General features: G+C 40.2%; 1 protein-coding gene across 4 annotated transcripts in view; it reads left to right on the forward strand.

The window, feature by feature from the left end:
* Positions 1–23,537, forward strand: part of S (EGF receptor activation regulator Star) — a 137,634-nt gene that overhangs the window by 62,124 nt on the left and 51,973 nt on the right. For all 4 annotated transcript variants that reach the window (XM_067150770.2, XM_067150772.2, XM_067150769.2 and 1 more), the window contains exon 4: positions 12,150–12,347. In XM_067150770.2, coding sequence (XP_067006871.2) covers positions 12,150–12,347 — 198 coding nt within the window. The remainder of the gene's footprint in view (positions 1–12,149; positions 12,348–23,537) is intronic.

Consider the following 23,537-nt stretch of genomic DNA (forward strand, 5'->3'; position numbering starts at 1 on the left):
GGATTTTTGAAATATTCCCACCTGAATTTAAAAGGTCTTTGGGCACCAGATGGCAGTGGTGTGGAATTCTTTTGAAATTGTATGGTTCTCAAGTGAACAAGTTGGCCCTTTACCGTTATTAAAACTTCAAAAGAATACACTGATTTATTATACTAAGTGCTGTTATGGTCCGGCTTCCTCTTCCTTAGATTTCACCCTGCCCTTGGCACTGTTCATTGTGTGACCACTTTGTCACGCTGGTACGCTCCTCTCTCTCCCCCTCACCCGAGCAGGGTTCCATCACCTAGGTGTGGCCTTGTGATATTACCCTGAAGCATGTTGCCCTCTGAAGGAAAGTATCTTCATGCATCTTAGAGAGAGAACCGCAGCTACCTATGAAAATCATTTTAAGTTCTCACTGCAGTATGTTAGATTTGATCATATAAATACACAGCAGAGTGGAATGAAATGGCTTGATAAATTTGTGCCAATCCAAAAAGTGTTCAAGATATATGTGGAAAATTGCCAGTGTAAGTATGTAGTGAGTATTGTACTGTGAACGATATCTGGAACTATTTCATGGAAAATGTGGTTTCAGACAGTAGTATATTAGGAGTAAGCCCATAAAATATAGGATAAATATATTTTCACTGGCCTGTGCAAGAACTGACTACACTCTGAACCTTGAAAATTGTCAGTTAAAACAGTTCTAAGTAATATTTTTGAAAAAGGTACGAGAACATTGGTTTAACATAGACGTATTGACGCCTATGGGTATTCATTTATGTTACTGTAATGATCTAGCTATTAAAAAAATATCAATAACGACACAAATATATCGTAAGTGAAGCTCTGTTTGTCTTTATCATGACCCCGGAGGAAGACTCTGTGAGCAACCTCTGACATTCAAACATTCTATGCATCCTCTTACAGATTAAATAGTGGTTTAGTCCAGTGTCAGTATCAACAGATAGCTTCATTTTAGATTTTTCTTTCAAAGTTACCTTTAGGATAATAAATATCATCACCTATTTTTCTCCATACCTCATCTTTCTCTTTTGTCCTGACATAATTTTCGTGCATGTTCTCATAAAGAACAGGATATTCCCTCATGACTTCAATTGAACACTCCATACTTCCTTGCTCGTACACTGGCTCTGCACAAAGGGAACAGAGCCTCTGTCTGAAATAATAGTCCTGAATGAATAAATTCATAAATCCACTATACTTGGTCCATTATTGGAAGTTTTCCAGCAATACCGCAGTCTCAATCTAGTAGTCACCCTTCATCAGTTCAACTCTCTGGTCAAATTCTCTATGTAAGATGCTGTCCGACCTTTAGATCATCTGGGTCAATAAGACCCTCATCTTTGGTATTAACTAACTCCTGCAATTCCTCTACCACCCTAACAGCTTTTTAAGATAGTGTTTCTATACCACTTTGTCCTGTTCATATGCTAGGGTGGTGTAATCTACCAGGAGGCTATTACACACTACAATATTGTTTCCATAGAAACCCTCCACTTTCTTGTAGCCAGTTTCCAGATTGCCAGCCATAATTAACTCCTGGACTTCCTCACAACTATCTTGCAGTGATCTTTAGTTGATTCCCTTGCTTTCTGGTTTATGGCATTCGTTGTATTTCTGTATTGCTTTCTTCCTTTCTCTGTTTCATAGTATTTTAGTTCTTTTCTATGCTTGATCATCTTAATATGCTCAGCAGTCATCCACTCCTTCTTAACATTTTTCTGAAACCCCAAAACCTCTTCTGCTGCCTGTGTAAGTCAGTTTTGTTTATCGTTCCCAGTGCAGCACGGGTGATATTTAAGGAAGCAGAGATTGTTATCAGTGGAATACTGTGTAAGAGGGATACTGACTGGAAGGTGATTGGGGATTTAAATGAGACTATGGAGTGAGTATGTGGGAAACTGGGAGTGAGATTTCTAGATCCTAATGGGTGGGTAGGAGATAGGGATCTGCGCTCAGATGGCCTTCACTTAAACCACAGTGGTACACATAAGTTAGGAAATTTGTTTAGAGGGGTTATAGGGAGGTGCATTCAGGGAAATGGGGTGGCCTAGGGATCAGTGATAAGGGAACGAGAACTAGAAGTCAAGTAGGAATGACAAAAATGTTAGTGCTGAACTGTAGAAAGATTGTAAAGAAAGGAGTAGAATTAAGTAATTTAATAGATATATACTTACCAGATATTGTAATGGGAGTTAAATCGTGGCTGAGAAATGATATAATGGGTGCAGAAATATTCTCATGGAACTGAAGTGTGTATCATAGAGATGGGATAGGAATGGTAGGAGGGGGAGTATTCATTCTGGTGGAAGAAGAATTTGTAAGCTACGAAAAAGTTAAAGATAACAAACATAAAATTCTAGTTGTAAGACTCATCTCTAAAGATAATAGGCAACTTGATGTCTTTGGAGTGTACAGACCGGTGAAGTGTAGCGCTGACGGTGATTCAGAATTATTTGATAAGAGAATCAGCTATGTGGGAAATGATATGGAAAGGAACATGATTTTAGCAGGTGATCTCAATTTACCAAATGTCAATTGGCAAGGTAATGCGAACAACAGGAAGCATGACCAACAAATGGCAAATAATTTAATATGGGAAGGGCATCTGCTTCAGAAAGTGATGGAACCAACCAGAGGGAAGAATATTCTGGATGTGGTGCTGGTAAAACAAGATGAGCTCTGTAGAGAAACCAAAGTAGTAGATGGTATTAGTGATCACAAAGCTGTTTATGAGGTAGTTAAAAATAAATGTGAAAGAAAGAAAGTTAGTATCTTTTTTTTTTTTTTTTTTTTTTTTTTTTTTTTTTTTTTTTTTTTTTTTGCTAGTTGTTTTACGTTGCACCAACGATAGGTCTTACGGCGACGATGGGACAGGAAAGGGCTAGGAGTGGGAAGGAAGCGACCGTGGCCTTAATTAAGGTACAGCCCCAGCATTTGCCTGGTGTGAAAATGGGAAACCACGGAAAACCATTTTCAGGGCTGCCGACAGTGGGGTTCGAACCTACTACCTCCCGAATACTGGATACTGGCCGCACTTAAGCGACTGCAGCTATCAAGCTCGGTATTAGTAAAATTAGGACTATTAGGCAGTACCATATGGCTGATAAAACAGGCACAAGAGAGTTTTTAAAAAGTAACTATTATCGGTGGAAAACGGTAAATAAAAATGTGAACAGACTCTGGGATGGGTTTAAAGCAATTGTTGAGGAATGTGAAAATAGGTTTTTACTTTTAAAGGTGGTAAGGAATGGTAAAGATCCACTATATTATAACAGAGAAGTAAAGAGACTAAGAAGGAGGTGCAGGTTGGAAAAAAATAGTTAGAAATGGCTGTAGAAGTAAGGAGAAATTGAAGGATCTTACTAGGAAATTGAATCTAGCAAAGAAGTCAGCTAAGAATAACATGATGACAAGCATAATTGGCGGTCATATAAATTTTAGTGAAAAATGGAAGAGTATGTATAGGTACTGTAAGGCAGAAACAGGTTCTAAAAAGGACATTCCAGGAATCATTAATGAACAAGGGGAGTGTGTATGCAAGGATCTTCAAAAGGCAGAAGTATTAAGTCAGCAGTATGTAAAGATTGTTGGTTACAAGGATAATGTCCAGATAGAGGAAGTGACTAATACTAAAGATGTATTAAAATTTACCTATGACAACAATGACATTTACAGTAAAATACAAAAGTTGAAAACTAGAAAAGCATCGGGAATTGATAAGGTTTTGGGGGATATACAAAAGACAATGGGTTGGGATATAGTACCATATCTGAAGTACTTATTTGACTATTGTTTGCATGAAGGAGCTATACCCATTGAATGGAGAGTTGCTATAGTAGCCCCAGTGTATAAAGAAAAAGCTGATAAATGTAAAGCTAATAATTTTGTGTGGCTATTTCTAGCCGGGTGCAACCCTTGTACAGCAGACCCTCCGATGAGGGTGGGCGGCATCTGCCATGTGTAGGTAACTGCGTGTTATTGTGGTGGAGGATAGTGTTATGTATGGTGTGTGAGTTGCAGGGATGTTGGAGGCAGCACAAACATCCAGCCCCCAAGCCATTGGAATTAACCAATGCAGGTTAAAATCCCCAACCCGGCCGGGAATCGAACCCGGGACCCTCTGAACCGAAGGCCAGTAAGCTGACCATTCAGCCAGCGAGTCGGACAATGTAAAGCTGAAAATTACAGACCAGTAAGTTTGACATGCATTGCATGTAAGCTTTGGAAAAGCATTCTTTCTGATTATATTAGACATGTTTGTGAAATTAATAATTGGTTCGATAAAAGGCACTTTGCTTTTAGGAAAGGGTATTCCGCTGAAGCTCAACTTGTATGATTCCAGCTAGATATAGCAGATATCCTGGATTCAGGAGGTCAAATGAACTGTATCGCGATTGACCTATCTAAGGCGTTTTTTTAGCGTAGATCATGGGAGACTACTGGCAAAAATGAGTGCAGTTGGACTAGACAAAAGTGTGACTGAATGGGTGGCTATATTTCTAGAAAATAGAACTCAGAGAATTAGAGTAGGCGAAGCTTTATCTGTCCATGTAATAATTAAGAGGGGAATTCCTCAAAGCAGTATTACTGGACCTTTATGTTTCCTCATATACCAGGTGGCTCACGGACGCCGTACTTTCTACTTATCAATGTCCCGCATGCATAAGTGATGTGTGGGGTGTCTACCAACTGATTTTAACAGGGGAACTACTGCCAGCGGGCAGGTTACATCAGAATATGAAGAGATAAGAAACAGAGTCACACTCGCAGCATGTTACTCAGCACTGCTGGTCGAATGCACCCCTTGCATTAGTAAACATCGTTTTCAACCGCATAGTTCTAGGCTGGTGTATGGTACAGCCGCACTATATTTGCTGTCTGCATATCGGCAGTAGCTAGTGTGATCAGGAGCGGTGGATACACAGACATTATTTTAATCTGGACCATCTGGTCGGAATGCAACAGAAGCTCCAAACAGACGTATGCCTTCTACATACGTACTTCACCGAACAGTATTAGTTTTTGTTTCATACATGCAACTCTTCCATCGAGCGGAATGTCTACACGTGTATAAATAAATAAGTTATTAGATTTCCTTTTCTACACCTTTGGCGTGTCTACAAACAGTAGCGGTGATTAGGAGGTGCGGTGAGGAGGGACAGTTGCTCCCCCCCGCCCCCTCCACTTTGTGGAGTACACATTATATTTTCATTCCACTTTAGCCAGCTGGAACTAGGAATTATTTTAAAAAGCTGTTTGTACAAACCTTGTTATCTTATTTGCTAATTCCTTCGTTTATTTTCTTTAATTATTAACATAATTATTGACGGAAATACGCACAAAATGCTGTTCCTCGCCGCTAACCAATTTGTATAGCACTACAGCAAGTAATAGAGACTTTGCCTGTGCTGTGAGGAAGGGTAGTGCAAGATCACAACTGCGCGCCCGTAACCCCACGGCCAGATCGCCCTGTACAATTACATAGATGTACGGCATGATTATGTAATTAATATATTGTTTGCTGAGGTCGTGGCCACTGTGTTATAATTCACCCACTTGTCGCGCGTATTCATCAGTCTGGCAGTCTCTTTAGTGTCTGTTAGTTTCTTAGTGAGTATTCAAATACTAAATTATTTTTAATTGCATAATCATGCCATACTTCTATGTAATTATACCGGGTGAGGTGGCGGTGGGGTTACGGGTGTGCAGCTCTGAGTTTGCACTCGGGAGATAGTAGTTTCGAATCCCACTGTCAGCAGCCCTGAAGATGGTTGTCCGTGGTTTCCCATTTTCACACCAGGCAAGTGCTGGGGCTGAAAGGCCACGGTCACTTCCTTTCCACACGTAGCCCTTTTCTGTCTCATCGTCGCCATAAATCCTATCTATGTCAGTGCGACGTAAAGACAATTGTAAAAAAATATATATATGTATACACTGACTGACAGAGCAAATGCAACACCAAGAAGGAGTGGTCAGAACTTTATGCCAATTGCAGGGTAGACTGACGTCACTGAGGTATGCTCATGATGTGAAATGCGCCGCTGTGCTGCGCACGTAGCGAACGATAAATGGGACACGGCGTTGGCGAATGGCCCACTTCGTACCGTGATTTCTCAGCCGACAGTCATTGTAGAATATGTTGTCGTGTGCCACAGGACACGTGTATAGCTAAGAATGCCAGGCCGCCATCAACGGAGGCATTTCCAGCAGACAGACGACTTTACGAGGGGTATGGTGATCGGGCTGAGAAGGGCAGGTTGGTTGCTTCGTCAAATCGCAGCCGATACCCATAGGGATGTGTCCACGGTGCAGCGCCTGTAGCGAAGATGGTTGGCGCAAGGACATGTGGCACGTGCGAGGATCGGCGCATCCGCCGCCAAGCGGTGGAAGCCCCGCACTCCACGTCAACCGCCATTCTTCAGCATGTGCAAGACACCCTGGCTGTTCCAATATCGACCAGAACAATTTCCCGTCGATTGGTTGAAGGAAGCCTGCACTCCCGGCGTCCGCTCAGAAGACTACCATTGACTCCACAGCATAGACGTGCACGCCTGGCATGGTGCCGGGCTAGAGCGACTTGGATGAGGGAATGGTGGAACGTCGTGTTCTCCGATGAGTCACCCTTCTGTTCTGTCAGTGATAGTCACCGCAGACGAGTGTGGCGTCGGCGTGGAGAAAGGTCAAATCCGGCAGTAACTGTGGAGCGCCCTACCGCTAGACAACGCGGTATCATGGTTTGGGGCGCTATTGCGTATGATTCCACGTCACCTCTAGTGCGTATTCAAGGCACGTTAAATGCCCACCGCTACGTGCAGCATGTGTTGCGGCCGGTGGCACTCCCGTACCTTCAGGGGCTGCCCAATGCTCTGTTTCAGCAGGATAATGCCCGCCCACACACTGCTCGCATCTCCCAACAGGCTCTACGAGGTGTACAGATGCTTCCGTGGCCAGCGTACTCTCCGGATCTCTCACCAATCGAACACGTGTGGGATCTCATTGGACGCCGTTTGCAAACTCTGCCCCAGCCTCGTACGGACGACCAACTGTGGCAAATGGTTGACAGAGAATGGAAAACCATCCCTCAGGACACCATCCGCACTCTTATTGACTCTGTACCTCGACGTGTTTCTGCGTGCATCGCCGCTCGCGGTGGTCCTACATCCTACTGAGTCGATGCCGTGCGCATTGTGTAACCTGCATATCGGTTTGAAATAAACATCAATTATTCGTCCGTGCCGTCTCTGTTTTTTCCCCAACTTTCATCCCTTTCGAACCACTCCTTCTTGGTGTTGCATTTGCTCTGTCAGTCAGTGTATATATTCAGTTTTAACCGTATTTCAACAGGAGCTAATACCAACGTTCCTAAGTTATTTCTTTGTGTTATGTTATTTATTAAGTAAATGCCCCGTAATATGTTTGTGAGACCTGGTGAAAATTTTATTATACAGCATTGAATCAAAATCTCAAAAAAACTGTTATTACGGATAGGCCTAATCCACGGGGCTGATTAATAACATTTACTTATAAAAAAGCATCATACAAACAAAATAATTTAGTCCGGTGAATGTAAAGTTGGTATTCTCTCGCATTGAAATTACAATTAAATATATCTGTTTTTACAATTGACCTTATGTCGCACCGACACAGATAGAACTTATGGGAAGGAAGCAACCGTGGCCTTAATTAAGGTACAGCCTCAGCGTTTGCCTGGTACGAAAATGGGATACCACGGAAAACCATCTTCAGTGGTGTCGACAATGGGATTTGAAACCACTATCCCCCGAATGCAAGATCACAACTGCGCGCCCGTAACCCCACGGCCAGATCGCCCTGTACAATTACATAGATGTACGGCATGATTATGCAATTAATAATCAGTTAGTATTTGAATACACACTAAGAAACTAACAGACAATAAAGAGAGTGCCAGACTGACGAATGAGCGTGGCAAGCGGGTGAATTATAACTCCGTGGCCACGACCTCGGCAAAAATTTGTACCCCTACTACCCTTCCTCACAGCACATGCAACATCTCCACTACTTGCCGTAGCGCTATACAATAAAGGATAGATTTAGCATATAAGACAACAAGGCTTGTACAAATTGCTTTTTTAAAATAATTCCTAGTTCCAGCTGGCTAAAATGGAACAAATATCATATTTACTCTACAAAGTGCGGGTGGGAGTGACTGTCCCTCCTCACCCCACCCCCTAACCGCCCCTACTGTTTGTAGACACGCCAAAGATGCAGTAAATGAAATCAAATAACTTATTAATTTAGACACGTGTAGACATTCAACTCAATAAAAGAGATGATTGCATGGAACGAAAACGAATACTGTTCGGCGAAATATGTGTGTAGAAGGCGTACGTCTGTTTGGAGCTTCTGTTGCATTCCGACCAGGTTGTCCAGCTTAAAATAATGTCTATGTATTCACCGCTGCTGATCACACTAGCCATTACCGATATGCAGACAGCAAATATAGTGTGGCTGTACCATACACCAGCCTAGAACTATGCGGTCGAAAACGATGTTTATGAATGCAAGGGATGCATTCGACTGGCAGCGCTGAGTAACATGCTGCGAGTGTGACTGTTTCTTATCTCTTCATATTCTGACGTAACCTGCCCACTGGCAGTAGTGCCCCTGTTAAAATCAGTTGGTAGACACCCCACACATCACTTATGCATGCGGGACATTTATAAGTAGAAAGTACGGCGTCTGTGAGCCACCTGGCATATATCAATGATATGTGTAAAGAAGTGGAATCAGAGATAAGGCTTTTTTGCAGATGATGTTATTCTGTACAGAGTAATAAATAAGTTACAAGATTGTAAGCAACTGCAGAAAGACCTTGACAGTGTTGTGAGATGTACAGCAGGCAGTGGTATGGTGATAAATGAGATTAAAAGTCAGGTTGTGAGCTTCACTAATAGTAAAAGTCCTCGCAGTTTTAATTACTGCATTGATGGGGTGAAAGTTCCTTATGGCGATCACTCTAAGTACCTAGGTATTATTATAAGGAAAGATCTTCATTGGTGTAATCACATAAAAGGGATTGTAAATAAAGGGTACACATCTCTGCATATGATTTATGAGGGTATTTAGGGGATATAGTAAGGATGTAAAGGAGAGGGCATATAAGTCTCTGGTAAGACCCCAACTAGAGGATGATTCCAGTGTATGGGACCCTCACCAGGATTACTTGATTCAAGAACTGGAAAAAAATCCAAAGAAAAGTAGCTCAATTTGTTGTGGGTGATTTCCGACAAAAGAGTAGCATTACAGAAATGTTGCAAAGTTTGGGCTCTGAAGACTTGGGAGAAAGGAGACGAGCTGCTTGACTAAGTGGTATGTAATTTACTTAGTGATATAGCTGTTTTCAATACGGAACAAGGACAAGAATAATGGTTTGTAATAAGTGGTATGTTCCGAGCTGTCAATGGAGAGATGTGTGGAATGACATTAGTAGACGAATAAGTTTGAGTGGTGTTTAAAAAAAAAAAAAGGAAAGATCAAGATTCAAGAGAACAAATTGGGGCAAATATTTGTTTATAGGTTAGGGAGTTAGGGATTGGAATAATGTACCAAAGGAGATGTTCAATAAATTTCCAAATTCTTTGCAATCATTTAAGAAAAGGGTAGAAAAACAACAGATAGGAAATCTGCCACCTGGGCAACTGCTTTAAATGCAGATCAATGTTGATCGTTGCTGTTGTTGTTGTTAATTAATGGCAAGGAAGTCTATAACAGATTTCTTTAGCCATGCTGATAGTAGTATTGCTACTCCAGTGAACTGCTTTTGTCTGCTTCCAGTAAAGTAATGTAATTATCATAGTGGGTCTTGAAATGTCCTTGTCCTAACTAATGTGTTTCTGCAAGTCGTGCTCTTTCTGTATTGTACCTTACTAGTTCCATTTCGATATTAGCCAGTTTTTAAATTAGTATTCACATAGTTTGTACATTCCATGTAGCCAAAGTCAAAATATTGCTCAGCTGAAGAATCCTAGTGCTTGAACCAGTAGTTCTGTTTCCACCTGCAGCCTGATTACCCACTGTCATATGGCCAGTATCCAATTTTACACTTCTTGACCATGAATCAGGGTAGCGCTGGTTGTCACCTGGATTGTGTAATGACATCCGAGGCTGAGAACTCAATGACATTATGCGTGACTCTTATGAGGATTGATGAAGCAGGGGGTTCCTCTGCCCTTGTACATTGCATTATCATAGCCAGTTTAACCATTACATAGTTTCCACTATGGTTTTTTTTAAGCTTGCCATAGCTGCTGCCCTATACTATGCCTTTTGGTAGCCATTTCACTGGAAATCAGACACTACCTGAATGATTCCAGTGTCATTTCCTCCATTGTAGCCTCCTACTCTCCTAGAGGAGCTTATCCACCTCACACCGTTGGTTCCCATAGGGTGCCAGGTTACTTTCTGCTGCCGAAATCTCAGCATTGAGATGCTTGCTGTATGGTCTACTCCATTATTGTAGCAGGATATCCTGGCCAGTGAAAACATTTTATATACCATATTTCTCCGAATCCAAGATGACTCTCTCTTCTCAGAATCTTGTGAAAAATCAAGGGTCATCTTGTATTTGCGACCTAACAGTGATGAACACCACTGGCAGCTATCACACTAACCATGCTTCTTCTTTTCACCCCACTGCCTGCACACACAAAACTCAATCAACGTCCGCATCTTTATTATACATCGCTAGCTGTGGCAACCGGTTGTACAGTGCCTCTGTGTAATGTCACTGGATCTTGGGAAATAGTGAAGAGAGACTGACATTCTATTAGTCTCTACAAGAACATTTCTCGAATCTGCAGAGTGGCATCATCTTCGAATTCTTAGAAAACCGGGAGAGTTTGTCATGCGGTTAGGGGCACGCAGCTGTGAGCTCGCATCCGGGAGATAATGAGTTCGAACCCCACTGTTGGCAGCCCTGAAGATGGTTTTCCGTGGTTTCCCATTTTCACACCAGGCGAATGCTGGGGCTGTTTCTCAGTTAAAGCCACGGCCGCTTCTTTCCCACTCTTAACCCTTTCCTATCCCATCGTCGCCGTAAGACCTATCTGTGTCGGTGCAACATAAAGCAAATTCTAAAAGAACATGTTAAAATTCTTAGAAAGGCCACGACTACTCATTGGCAGAATTGTAATGTGTCTGCTGTACCCGACGCTTAGTAAAATTAAGTTTTATAGACAGTAGGATTATTTTCATGATAGCACGTCTTATTGTAAAAATACATGAAACAGATAGTGTCAGCAATTTTTTGAATGGGTTCTTGTCGATATTATGGTGCCAATTTTAATATGATGGTTATTAAACATGCAGGAATAAAGAATAATTGTGCAGCTGCAAGAAAATATGGCATAGGGCCTAACTAAATTCGATATTCGGATTTAGCATGAAGACAGAGATAGCTTAAAAAATGTGTACTGTACAAAAAAAATGCATTCAGTAGCCTGCAACAAGGATACTTTAAAGAAGTTGAAGATGGAATTGTGATTTATGTGAGCAAAGAACGCAAGGGTGGAATGGCCATACCCTGGTTCAATAAACTTCTTAGTTGAGCTTCAACATCCATGTCTTTATTACACATCGCTAGCCACTGAAGTCGGCCGAAGCCAGCAAGCGATACATACATCTAATGGCAGCCGGTTGTACCTGACGCGGAGTAAAAGTAACAGTTTTATAGGCAGCAGAAATATTTTTGTGATGGATTGTCATATTATAGAGACAGGTATTGCAGACAAATTTTCAGTGGGTTCTCTTCGATATTATGATGCCAATTCTAATTTAATGGTTTGGAAATAAAGAATAATTATATATATATACTTATAATTTATTTTGATAATTTATAATATAATAGTTTTTACTTTGCTTTCTGCCTCAGTTGTCAGTTAAAATCTCCCTTGCAAAAGATCACACTACATCAGTGAACAACCTACAAGATCTCTAATGGATGTGGAAACAGTCATGACAGTTTGGTATTAAAATGTTATCTTGAATTCACAACATGTGTTTTCTTTTTTTGTTCTACACTGGGTACTGTCACTACACATCACACTTATATATATAGTTTATGTTTCTGTATGTGTTTAATATTGTCTTTTCTTTGCTAGAAAGGTGGAGTGTTTGTTGAAGCTGGTGCATATCAGCATGGCAGACCATCTGATACAGAATGGCTTGAGCTAGCTTTAGGTTGGCACGGTTTGCTGGTCCAGCCTGATCCCCGTGACTTCCTTGTATTGCAGAGACAGCGGCGCCACAAGGCTCTGTCTGTGCATGCTTGTCTCAGCCCAACCTCATATCCAAAAGAGGTAAGATATCTGCTTATCACAATGCTCTGATCTTAATGAAGTAATAAAAAATTGGAAAGAAGGAAAATATTAGAAAGGTAATAAAACAAGAATTTATTGTACCATACAATGGTAGAAAATACTAGTCCAATTGCTTTGGGGGGAAAAAGAATACTACATTATTGATGAACACACAAATATGTCCTAGAAAGAAAGAGATCCACCTTATCAGTACTAAATTTATTAATGTTTTTAAAACAGGACCGGTTTCAACTTTTCACAAGTCATCCTCAGCTGTCATATACATACACATTAGAATACATGTTTCACCAGTTGTATCTTACAAATAAATATGTCATTTGATAGACATTAGGTAGTATGTCTAGAAGTGAAATTCTGCTTCTTACGTCTAAGTTTAGAGGATCAAGAATATGAATATATTAAAAAGATATCTATCTTTAACACATTAAAAGAATTACAACACATGATAAAATTTGTTGTTTACACCTGACCTTGAATATAGCATTAACGTTCAAGTTTTACCAGTAAAAGTTCTTTAAAAAGACTTTCATATTGCATTGTTTTTAGTCGACTAAATATGCTTAAATGTAGCTGCATGTCCTTATACAGTACACTTTTTATTAGGCTTAAACTTTGTCAAAATGAGTAATGTGAATCTGAATTTGAAATTACGATAACAAAGTGAAATGCATTTGAAATAACAGTAAGCTAGGTAATTGAAACCTGTGAAGGAGTCATTCAACACAGGTTTCAGTTACCTAGCTTACTGTTATTTCAAACGCATTTCACTTTGTTATCGTAATTTCAAATTCAGATTCACATCACTCATTTTGACAAAGTTTAAGCCTAATAAAAAGTATACTGTATAAGCACGTGCAGCTACATTTAAGCATATTTAGTCGACTAAAAACAACACAATATGAAAGTCTTTTTAAAGAACCTTTTACTGGTAAAACTTGAACGTTAATGCTATATTCAAGGTCAGGTAAACAACAAATTTTATCATGTGTTGTCATTCTTTTAATGTGTTAAAGATAGATATATTTTTAATATATTCTTGATCCTCTAAACTTAGACGTAAGAAGCAGAATTTCACTTCTAGACATACTACCTAATGTCTATCAAATATGACATATTTATTTGTAAGATACAACTGTTAAAACATGTATTCTAATGTGTATGTATATGACAGCTGAGGATGACTTGTGAAAAGTCGAAACCGGTCCTGTTTTAAAAACATTAATAAATTTAGTATTGATAAGGTTGATCTCTTTCTTTCTATGACATACTATAGATATCAATACGGAACATCATGAAATTTATTAATCAAGAACACACAAATAGCCTGAAAATAACTCTAGTTTAGTTAAATGGTGCTTTGAAGGGAATAAAGAATGGAACAGTCTCTGTCAGGACATAGCAAAACTTTTTTAAAGTGTTAATACATTGTTGGAATTTAGGTGTCGATGCCCATGGACAAATCGCAGGAACTCATATCAATATCTACTGGCAAATCACTATCAGTAAAGCCTGAACTTGTATGTGACTGGGCAGTATCTTCATGCTTACTTCTTCTCCTGTAGATTATGTTCCATTCAGCACTGGCAAGTGCACTTCTTTGGAATAGCCATCAACTGCTCTTTGTTCTACACACAAGAACATCTTTAGATTCTATCAAATCACTTTTAAACATCAAATCATCAATAACCACTATTTGCAATTAGGGCAGTTCCCTAGGTGCCAGATTCCCTATCTATTGTTTACCTAATCTTTTCTTAAATACCAAGCTCGATAGCTGCAGTCACTTAAGTGCGGCCAATATCCAGTAATCGGGAGATAGTGGGTTCGAACCCCACTGTCGGCAGCCCTGAATATGGTTTTCCGTGGTTTCCCATCTTCACACCAGGCAAATGCTGGGGCTGTACCTTAATTAAGGCCACGGCCGCTTCCTTCCCATTCCTAGGCCTTTCCCATCCCATCGTCGCAGTAAGACATATCTGTGTCGGTGCGACGTAAAGCAAATAGCTTTTCTTAAATAATTCCTAAGAATTTTGAAATTTCTTGAACATCTCCCTTGCTAAATTATTTCAATCCCTAACTTCTCTTCCGTAAATGAATATTTGCTCCAATTTGTCCTTTTGAATTCCAATTTTATCTTCATATTTGATCTTTCCTACTTTTAAAACCACCACTCAAACTTATTTGTCTACCAATGACATTCCACGCCATCTTTCCACTGACAGCTCGTCTCCTTTCTCCCAAGTCTTCCCAGCCCAAACTTTGCAATATTTTCATAATGCTTCTCTTTTGTTGGAAATTGCACGGATCAAATCAGGCTGTTTTTTTTTTTTTTTAATCAAGTAATTTTCCATTTCTGGAATCAAGTAATCCTAGTGAGGGACCCATACACTGGAACCATACTCTAGTTGGGGTTTTACCAGAAACCTATATGCCCTCTCCTTTACAGCTTTACTGAAAATGAAAACCTACAACCTGTTTTCCAGTCATTGACCGAGTCAGGGATGTAATGAAGGAATCATATACCAGGCTATTAGTGCGATGGGGTCGCCACTCCCAAAGTGATTTATTAATGACTGATAGATGCTATGAAATGAGAATGGAGAGTGTTGCTGGAATGAAAGATTACAGGGAAAACCGGAGTATCCGGAGAAAAACCTGTCCCGCCTCCGCTTTGTCCAGCACAAATCTCACATGGAGTGACCGGGATTTGAACCACGGTATCCAGCGGTGAGAGGCCGATGCGCTGCCGTCTGAGCCATGGATTACAGCCTTACTACAACTGCTAAATACCTTCATAACCATGTGAGGAGATACGTATCCTTTATTTACAATCCCATTTATGTGATTACCCCAATGAAGATCTTTCCTTATATTAACACCTAGGTACATACAGCGATCCCTATAAGGAACATTCACCCCATCAACGCAGGAATTAAAACTAAGAGGATTTTTCCTATTGGTGAAACTCACAATTTGACTTTAAACCCCATTTATCATCATAAACTTGTCCGCCTCCATGGCTAAATGGTTAGCGTACTGGCCTTTGGTCACAGGGGTCCCGGGTTTGATTCCCGGCAAGGTCAGGAATTGTAACCATATTTGGTTAATTCCCCTGGCACGGGGACTGGATATATGTGCTGTCTTCATCATCATTTCATCATCATCAGGACGCGCAGATCGTCAAATCAAAATACCTGTACTAGGCTTCTCTGGAGGCCACACAACATTTCATTTTATCTTAGTATTGCCTGTTGTCCATCACACAACATTGTCGAAATCTTTTTGCAGTTGCCTGTGCAATCATGTAACTTATTTAATACTTTATACAGTATAACATCATCTCCAAAAAGCCTTATCTCTGATTCCAGTTCCTTACTCATATCATTTATATATATATATATATATATAGAAGAAAACATAAAGGTCCAATTCTGCCTTGAGGAATTCCTCACTTAATGATTACAGGGTCACACAATGCTTCACCTGCTCTAATTATTATCTAAGTTCTGTTTTCTAGAAATATAGCCACCCAATCAGTCACTGTTTTGTCTAATCCAGTTGCACTCATCTTTTCCAGTATTCTCCCACCTTCGATAGGTCAATTGCAATACAGTCCATTTGGACACTCTGGACATTTTGCTAGAACCCTACAAGTTGAGCTTCACTGGAATAACCTTTCATAAATCCAAACAGCCTTCTATCGAAACAGTTATTAATTTTTCAAACATGTCTAATATACCCTACAAGTTGAGCTTCACTGGAATAACCTTTCATAAATCCAAACAGCCTTCTATCGAAACAGTTATTAATTTTTCAAACATGTCTAATATAATCAGAAATATGCTTTTCCCAAGCTTACATGCAACATGTCAAACTAACTGGCCTGTAATTTTTGGCTTTATGTTTATCAGTTATAGTAACTCTCAATTCATTTTGTGTAGCTCCTTCATGCAAACGGTAATCAAATAAATACTTCAGTTATCGTACTATATCCTAACCCATTGTCTTTAGTATATCCCCAGAAATTTTGTCATTTCCAGCTGCTTTTCTAGTTTTCAACTTTTGTATCTTATTGTAAATGTCTTTGTTATTGTAGGTAAATTTCAATATTTAATTAGTATTGGTCACCTCCTCTGTCTGGACATTATCCTTGTAACCAACAATCTTCACATACTGCTGACTGAATACATCTGCCTTCTGTAGATCCTCGCATATACTCTCCCCTTGTTCATTAATGATTCTGTAAAGTTCTTCTTGGAACCTGTTTCTGCCTTGAAGTACCTATACATACCTTTCCAATTTTTACTAAAATTTGTATGCTGCTAATTATGTTTGCACCGAGCAAGTGGCCGTGCGGTTAGGGTCGCGCAGCTGTGAGCTTGCATTCGGGATATAGTGGGTTCGAACCCCACTGTCAGCAGCCCTGAAGATGGTTTTCTGTGGTTTCCCATTTTCACACCAGGCAAATGCTGGGGCTGTACCTTAATGAAGGCCACGGCCGCTACCTTCCCAATCTCCACCCTTCTGTTGCCGAAAACCTTCGATGTGTTAGTGCGACGTTAAACAAATAGCAAAAAAAATTATGTTTGCTATCATGCATGTTATCCTTAGCAGACTACTTCACTAGATTCAATTTCCTAAGTAAGTTCCTTCAGTTTCTCCTTACTTCCACAACCATTTCTAACTCTATTTCCTTCCAAACTGTACCTCTATTTTGGTCTCTTTACTTCTATTATAATATAGCAGGTCTTTACCATTCTTTACCACCTTTATAGGTAAATACCTGTTTTCACATTCTTCAACAATTGCTTTAAACCCTTCCCACAGTCTGTTTACATCTTTATTTAAGATTTTCCACTGATCAGTATTACTTTTTTTAAACTTCTTCATGCCTATCTTATCAGCCATATGGTACTGCCTAATAGTCCTACTTTTGTGTCCTTCCTTTCTATCTTATTTTTAACTATGAAAAAATAGCTTCATGATCACTAATACCATCTGTTACTTCAGTGTCTCTATAGGGCTCATCTGGTTTTACGAGTACCAGGTCCAGAATATTCTTCCCTTTAGTTGGTTCCATCACTTTCTGATTCAGCGTCCTTCCTAGATTTAACATTTGCCATTTGTTGTTCATGCTTCCTGTCGTTTGCATTACCTTCCCAATTGATATTTGGTAACTTGAGATCACCCGCTACAATCACGTTTCTTTCCATATCGTTTCACACATAGCTGATTATCTTATCAGATAATTCTGAATCAGCAACTGTTCCACCCTTTCCAGATCTGTATGCTCCAAAAAACATCAACCTGCCTGTTATCCTGAGACATAGAATTTCATGTTTGTCATATTCAACTTTTTTGTAGCTTACAAATTCTTTTTTCACCATGATAAATCCTCCCCCTCCTACCATTCCTGTCCTGTCTTTTCTCTACAATAAACACTACAGTTCCATGAGAAAATTTCTGCATCCATTATATTATTTCTCAGCCATAATTCAACTCCTATTACAATATCTGGTAAGTGTCTGGCTCCATGGCTAAACGGTTAACGTGCTGGCCTTTGGTCAAAGGGGTCCCGGGTTCAATTCCCGGCAGGGTCAGGCATTTTAATCACAATTGGTTAATTTCACTGGCATGGGGGCTGGGTGTATGCGTCGTCTTCATCGTCATTTCATCCTCCTCATGACGCGCAGGTCGCCTACGGGCATCAAATCAAATGACCTGCATCTGGCGAGCCAAACTTGTCCTCGGACACTCTCGGCACTGAAAGCCATACGCCATTTCATCTTGTAAGTATACATATATTAAATTAATTAATTCTCTTCCTTTCTTTACAGTAGTTCTACAGTTCAACACTGACATTTTTATGTCATCCCCATTTGACTTCCAGATCTCTGTACCTTATCACTGCTCCCTAGTCTATCCTGTTTCCCTGAGTGTACCTCCCTATAACCCTTCTAAACAAACTTTCTAACTTAAACATACCACTGCAGTCCAAGTGAAGGCCATCTGAGTGCAGGCCCTTATCTCCTACCTACCTACCTATTAGGATCTAGAAATCTCACTCCCAGTTTCCCACATACCCACCTCACAGTCTCATTTAAATCCCTAATCACTGAACTTGGTAGCTGCAGTCGCTTAAGTCTGCCCATTATCCAGTATTCAGGAGATAGTGGGTTCGAACTCCACTGTCAGCAGCCCTGAAGAAGACTTTCCGAGGTTTCCCATTTTCACACCAGGCTACGGCTGCTTCCTTCCCCCTCCTATCCCTTTCCTGTCCCATAGTTGCTATAAGACTTATCTGTGTCAGTGCAACGTTAAGTGACTTGTAAAAAAAAATCCCCGTTCACCTTCCAGTCAGTATCCCTCCTACACAGTATTCCACTGATAACAAGCTCCGCCTCCTTAAATTTCACCCATGCTCCATTTACCAGATCTCATTTATCCCGTACTATCCTGGTCCTTATACCTGCTTGCCTTACGTTATTGGTGCTACGTGAATAACTACCATGAATATATATACAGGGTGAACAAAAAATGTCGCACATGGAGGTCAGCATGCGGTTCCTCGGCGAAATTCACAACAAAAGTTTATCTTGCAAAACCTTGCCCCACCAATAGGTTTAATAGAAATGCGAGTTAAGAAACGAGGTTCTGGCAACGCTGTAACGGCGTGCAGCATGGCCAAGCACAGGTCGCATGAACTCACCGCTCTGCTGGAGCTCTCTCATTAGCTCAGTGAGACGAGGTAATGCCATAAATGCCAGCTGTGCGGACACGCCGATGTTCGAGTCGCATTCGCGCCAATTTTCTTTCAGTTAATGTATCAAATTGTATCCAGTGTACACCTCCACTATGCAGTACACTTATGTTCTGTCTTACTATTACAGTTACCTTTATTTAAACATTCAAACATAACATGAACTTCTTACAGACGTAAACAACCATTTTGTTTCATCCATGGCACAAATAAAGCCAATACGTAGAACATAATAGTGGGTACAGTAACATCATCTCTATCCAATGCGATACAAGGAAACACAATACAGTACAGTAGGTAGGCTACACTGGATTGCTCATTATGCTACGCACAATAATTCCACATTGTGCGAGTGACGTCCAGTGTTTTCTTCACAGAGCTGGTACGTACACTCACAAGGAACGTTCACTTCATAGCAGATGTTCAAAGCGACCACCTTGCATTTACAAACACTTCGCCACTCGCTGAAGCATACTTTGCCAGACCCTATGCAACACACCTGCACCCACCATTGCCGATGTAGCATGCATGCAAGCTATTAGGTCTTGTACATCCATGGGTGGAGTACTATAAACATGTTCCTTTAAGTGTCCCCACAAATAAAAATCTAATGGATTAAGGTCCGGGGAATGAGGAGGCCAGAACATTGGAGCTCCACGACCAATCCATTTCCCTGGAAATGCTTCATTTAACCAGTTATGCACAGTCATTCCAAAGTGTGGCACTGCATCATCATGCTGAAACCATAGCTGTCGCCGAACACCAAGTGGAACGTTTTCTAAAGCAACAGGCAAAGTACTGCCCAGAAACATACGATAGCAGGGCGCATTCAACTTGTCCGGCAATAGGTAAGGGCCTAAAAGCACTCTTCTCACAATTCCAGCCCACAGGTTTATGCCAAAGCGTGCCTGAAAGCCACGTTCACGGGTGATATGTGGGTTGTGGTCAGACCAATAATGGCTGTTGTGATGGTTGAAAATACCTCTCCCGGGTGAAGCTACATTCGTCACTCGTTATCACATTCTTTATAAAAATTTTATCTTCAACTTGTTGCAAAAGCCATTCACAGAACTGTACTCATTGAATGCAGTCTTCTGGCCGCTGGTGTTGAGTTGACGTGTAATGATATGGATGCAGTTTTTTGTCGTGCAACACTTCAACAACCAGTGTTTGAGATACCTGGAACTGCCTTGCAATATCATGGGTACTTCACCGAGGTGATTGGTGAACAGCGTCAAGAATGTCATCCTCTGTTTGTGGAGTATGTCTAGTCATTGGACGACCTCTGTCCACTACTTGTGGATAAACATTACCGGTTTCCCGCAGGCATTGCTCAAGGCAACGAAAAACATTCTTATCGGGATGGCGCCTTTGAGGGTACCGTGCTGCATACTCACTAGCAGCAGCAGAAGCTTGGTTATCGGATGCACCCAACACTAAAAGCATATCGACATATTCCATCAGGAAGTCGCCCTACATGCACTTGACAGGACCAGTTATGGTTGTGCACTGCGTGATTAGTTGACTCATACATTCAGTTGAATGGATCACATTGTCATGTGTTTGACTATTGTCATGTGACAACAGGATGTCATGCTTACAAACGCAGTTACACGACGAGAACTAGGGACTGATGTCACACACACAAAAGAAAAAAAAATGACATAGATTCGAGCCGTAGCTCCATGGTGCATGTGGGTTTGATAACCCAGCCGTCTACTCGTTGAGCTGCGACGGCGGGTACGGTTGAGCGGGATGATGCACGTTTCTCTATTACATTCCGATGTGCTGCAGGATGTGACAGTGTTGCCAGCTTCTCATTTTTGACTTGATTTCCAACAGCACCAGATCCGATTTGGCTATAGAAACTTTTGTTTTGCAATGGGATGAGGATTTAAAGTTTAAAATTTCATTGTTCCATATTGAAGAATATTACAGTTAAAATTGAAATAATTGATAAAGAGATTCAACCTATTCAGTACAAAAGAAAGAAGAAATGTAGTGAATTACATTCCCATTTAATAATAAGTAGAAATGGTACCGGTTTCGACCCTAGTCCAGGTCATCATCAGCCGATTAAAACATGTAAAACAATGCATAGGAAAAGGAAATGAAAGATCAAGTACAGTCCGGATCAGTAGAAGAGGCGATATAAAAATGAATGGGGGTAGACACTGTAAAACTCAGAAGAAGTAAAATGCAAGTTCACTCAAAAGAAAACAGTGCGCAATTCTCTGAGCGGCAGCATGGCACACGCAGCGCTAGGCAAAGTCCCACAATGTTTACGAATAGCGCTGCGTTTGCCATGTTGCCGCTCAGAGAATTGCGCACTGTTTTCTTTTGAGTGAACTTGAATTTTACTACTTCTGAGTTTTACAGTGTCACCTCCATTCATTTTTATATTGCCTCTTCTACTGATCCGGATTGTACTTGATCTTTCATTTCCTTTTCCTATGTATTGTTTTTCATGTTTTAATCGGCTGATGATGACCTGAACTAGGGTCGAAACCGGTACCATTTCTACTTATTATTAAATGGGAATGTAATTCACTACATTTCTTATTTCTTTTGTATTGAATAGGTTGAATCTCTTTATCAATTATTTTAATTTTAACTGTAATGGGATGAGGAATCGCATCCCGACCTCCAAGTGTGGCATTTTTTTGTTCATCCTGTATATTCATACACAATGTTGTTTACATTGCATAAACTTGTCAATGATTGTGAGTGAGTTATATTATGAACGATTGTGAAAAATGAATGTTGAAGTCTAAGATAAAATCATAAAATAATTTCATTGTATAAAGTCCACCTATTCAGTACAAGTTTGCCCTTTAATAAATGGTCTGTCTGAAAAGCTACATTGGACATGTTTCTACCTAGCCTAGAGGTCATCATCAGCTAAAATAACACAAAGATGAAAAACATATACAAAAACAGTGATACATAAAATACTTGAGATATAATACAATCAACAAATGCAATAAAAATCTATGTGTAAAATATTCATAGCTTCAATCTTGTTGTGGACGAATCTAGTTTTAACAGGTGTGGGTCCAACCGTGTTTACCGCAACTATTGGTTGGCTGAAGGAATAATTTAAAATTATGATGCTTGTCAAATGTTATCTGTTTGTCGTGCTTCTGGAACGGAGTGAAGTTTTGAAATCCGTAAATTGCTTCATGGAGAATAAAAGTATAGTCAGGATATAAAAGTGAAACCAAAAAGCAGAGTGTGAGAACGAAAATCCAGCCCTGTACTTGTATAGATCAAGTTGGGTCAGTGTTGACCTTCACACTGACTAGCGACCGCTCTGAAGTTGTATTGGATAGGGGAAACAGGGGAGGGAGAGTGAGTAGAAGGATGGGAGGATGGACCAGTAATGCATGTTGCGACAGACTTAAGCATACGTTGCTTCAGATCTTTTTTGATTATTGTGTCAACCAGGATTTTGTTTTTTCTTGGATTTCGTTAAGATTTTAGATGGGATTGGATTTTTTATCGAGGTTTATGTAAATATTTTCTAAAATATTTTCATGTAGGATATCTAAGTGTTTATCTGTGCTGGAGAATGAGTGATTGTGATCTTTCATGTGTTCACTCATAGCAGAAAATCTTCTGTATTTAGCTGCCTTAAAATGTTCTTTGTAGCGGGTTTGAAAATTCCTCCCAGTCTGTCCAACATAACTAGCGTCGCATTGGTCATGCTTCAATATGTAGACCCCTGATTGCAAATGTTTGTTGGATTTGCTAAGTGTGTTCATATTATAGAAAAGTTTGGAAGTAGTGTTGTTAGTTCTAAAAAGTGACATTGAGGTTCCTTTTTTTTTTAAATGTTATATTCGTTTTGGTACAGATTATTGCTATTGAAAATGAAGGTGACAAAATCAGTATTCTCTTTCTTTTGTTTTTTAAGTGTGGTGGTGGGTTTATTTTTTATCTTATTAAGAATTCTGCCAACAAAATTTCTATTATACCCATTAAGGGTGTATGGATGGTATTAATTTCTTTCTTATAAGCCACCTTGGACATGGGGATGTTCAAGGCTCTATATATGTTTGTCCAATCTTTGTCCTGTTTTTCTACGGGGTTGGGTAGGAGGTGAGATGAATCTGTCGTAGTGGGTTTTTATGACTGGATGCTCTTCCTGACATCAACTTCATCAGAGGAGTTAATGAGATGAAATTAAAGACATGATATATGGTACTAGGAAGGGAGTGGGTGAAACCCAGTGCCGGCACATAACCTACTCCTGTCGAATAGCACCAAGGGGTCTGCTCAAGGCTTAACGTCGCCACCCGACGGACAAATCACCTTCAACAGCACCATAAGCGCTCATTCCATATGAGCACTGCAGAGGGGTTTGGAATTTAATCCAGGCTTTTGGCATGCAATCTAGTGATTAGAAA

Source organism: Anabrus simplex, chromosome 7 (assembly GCF_040414725.1).
Source record: "Anabrus simplex isolate iqAnaSimp1 chromosome 7, ASM4041472v1, whole genome shotgun sequence".
NCBI classification, from domain to species: domain Eukaryota; kingdom Metazoa; phylum Arthropoda; class Insecta; order Orthoptera; family Tettigoniidae; genus Anabrus; species Anabrus simplex.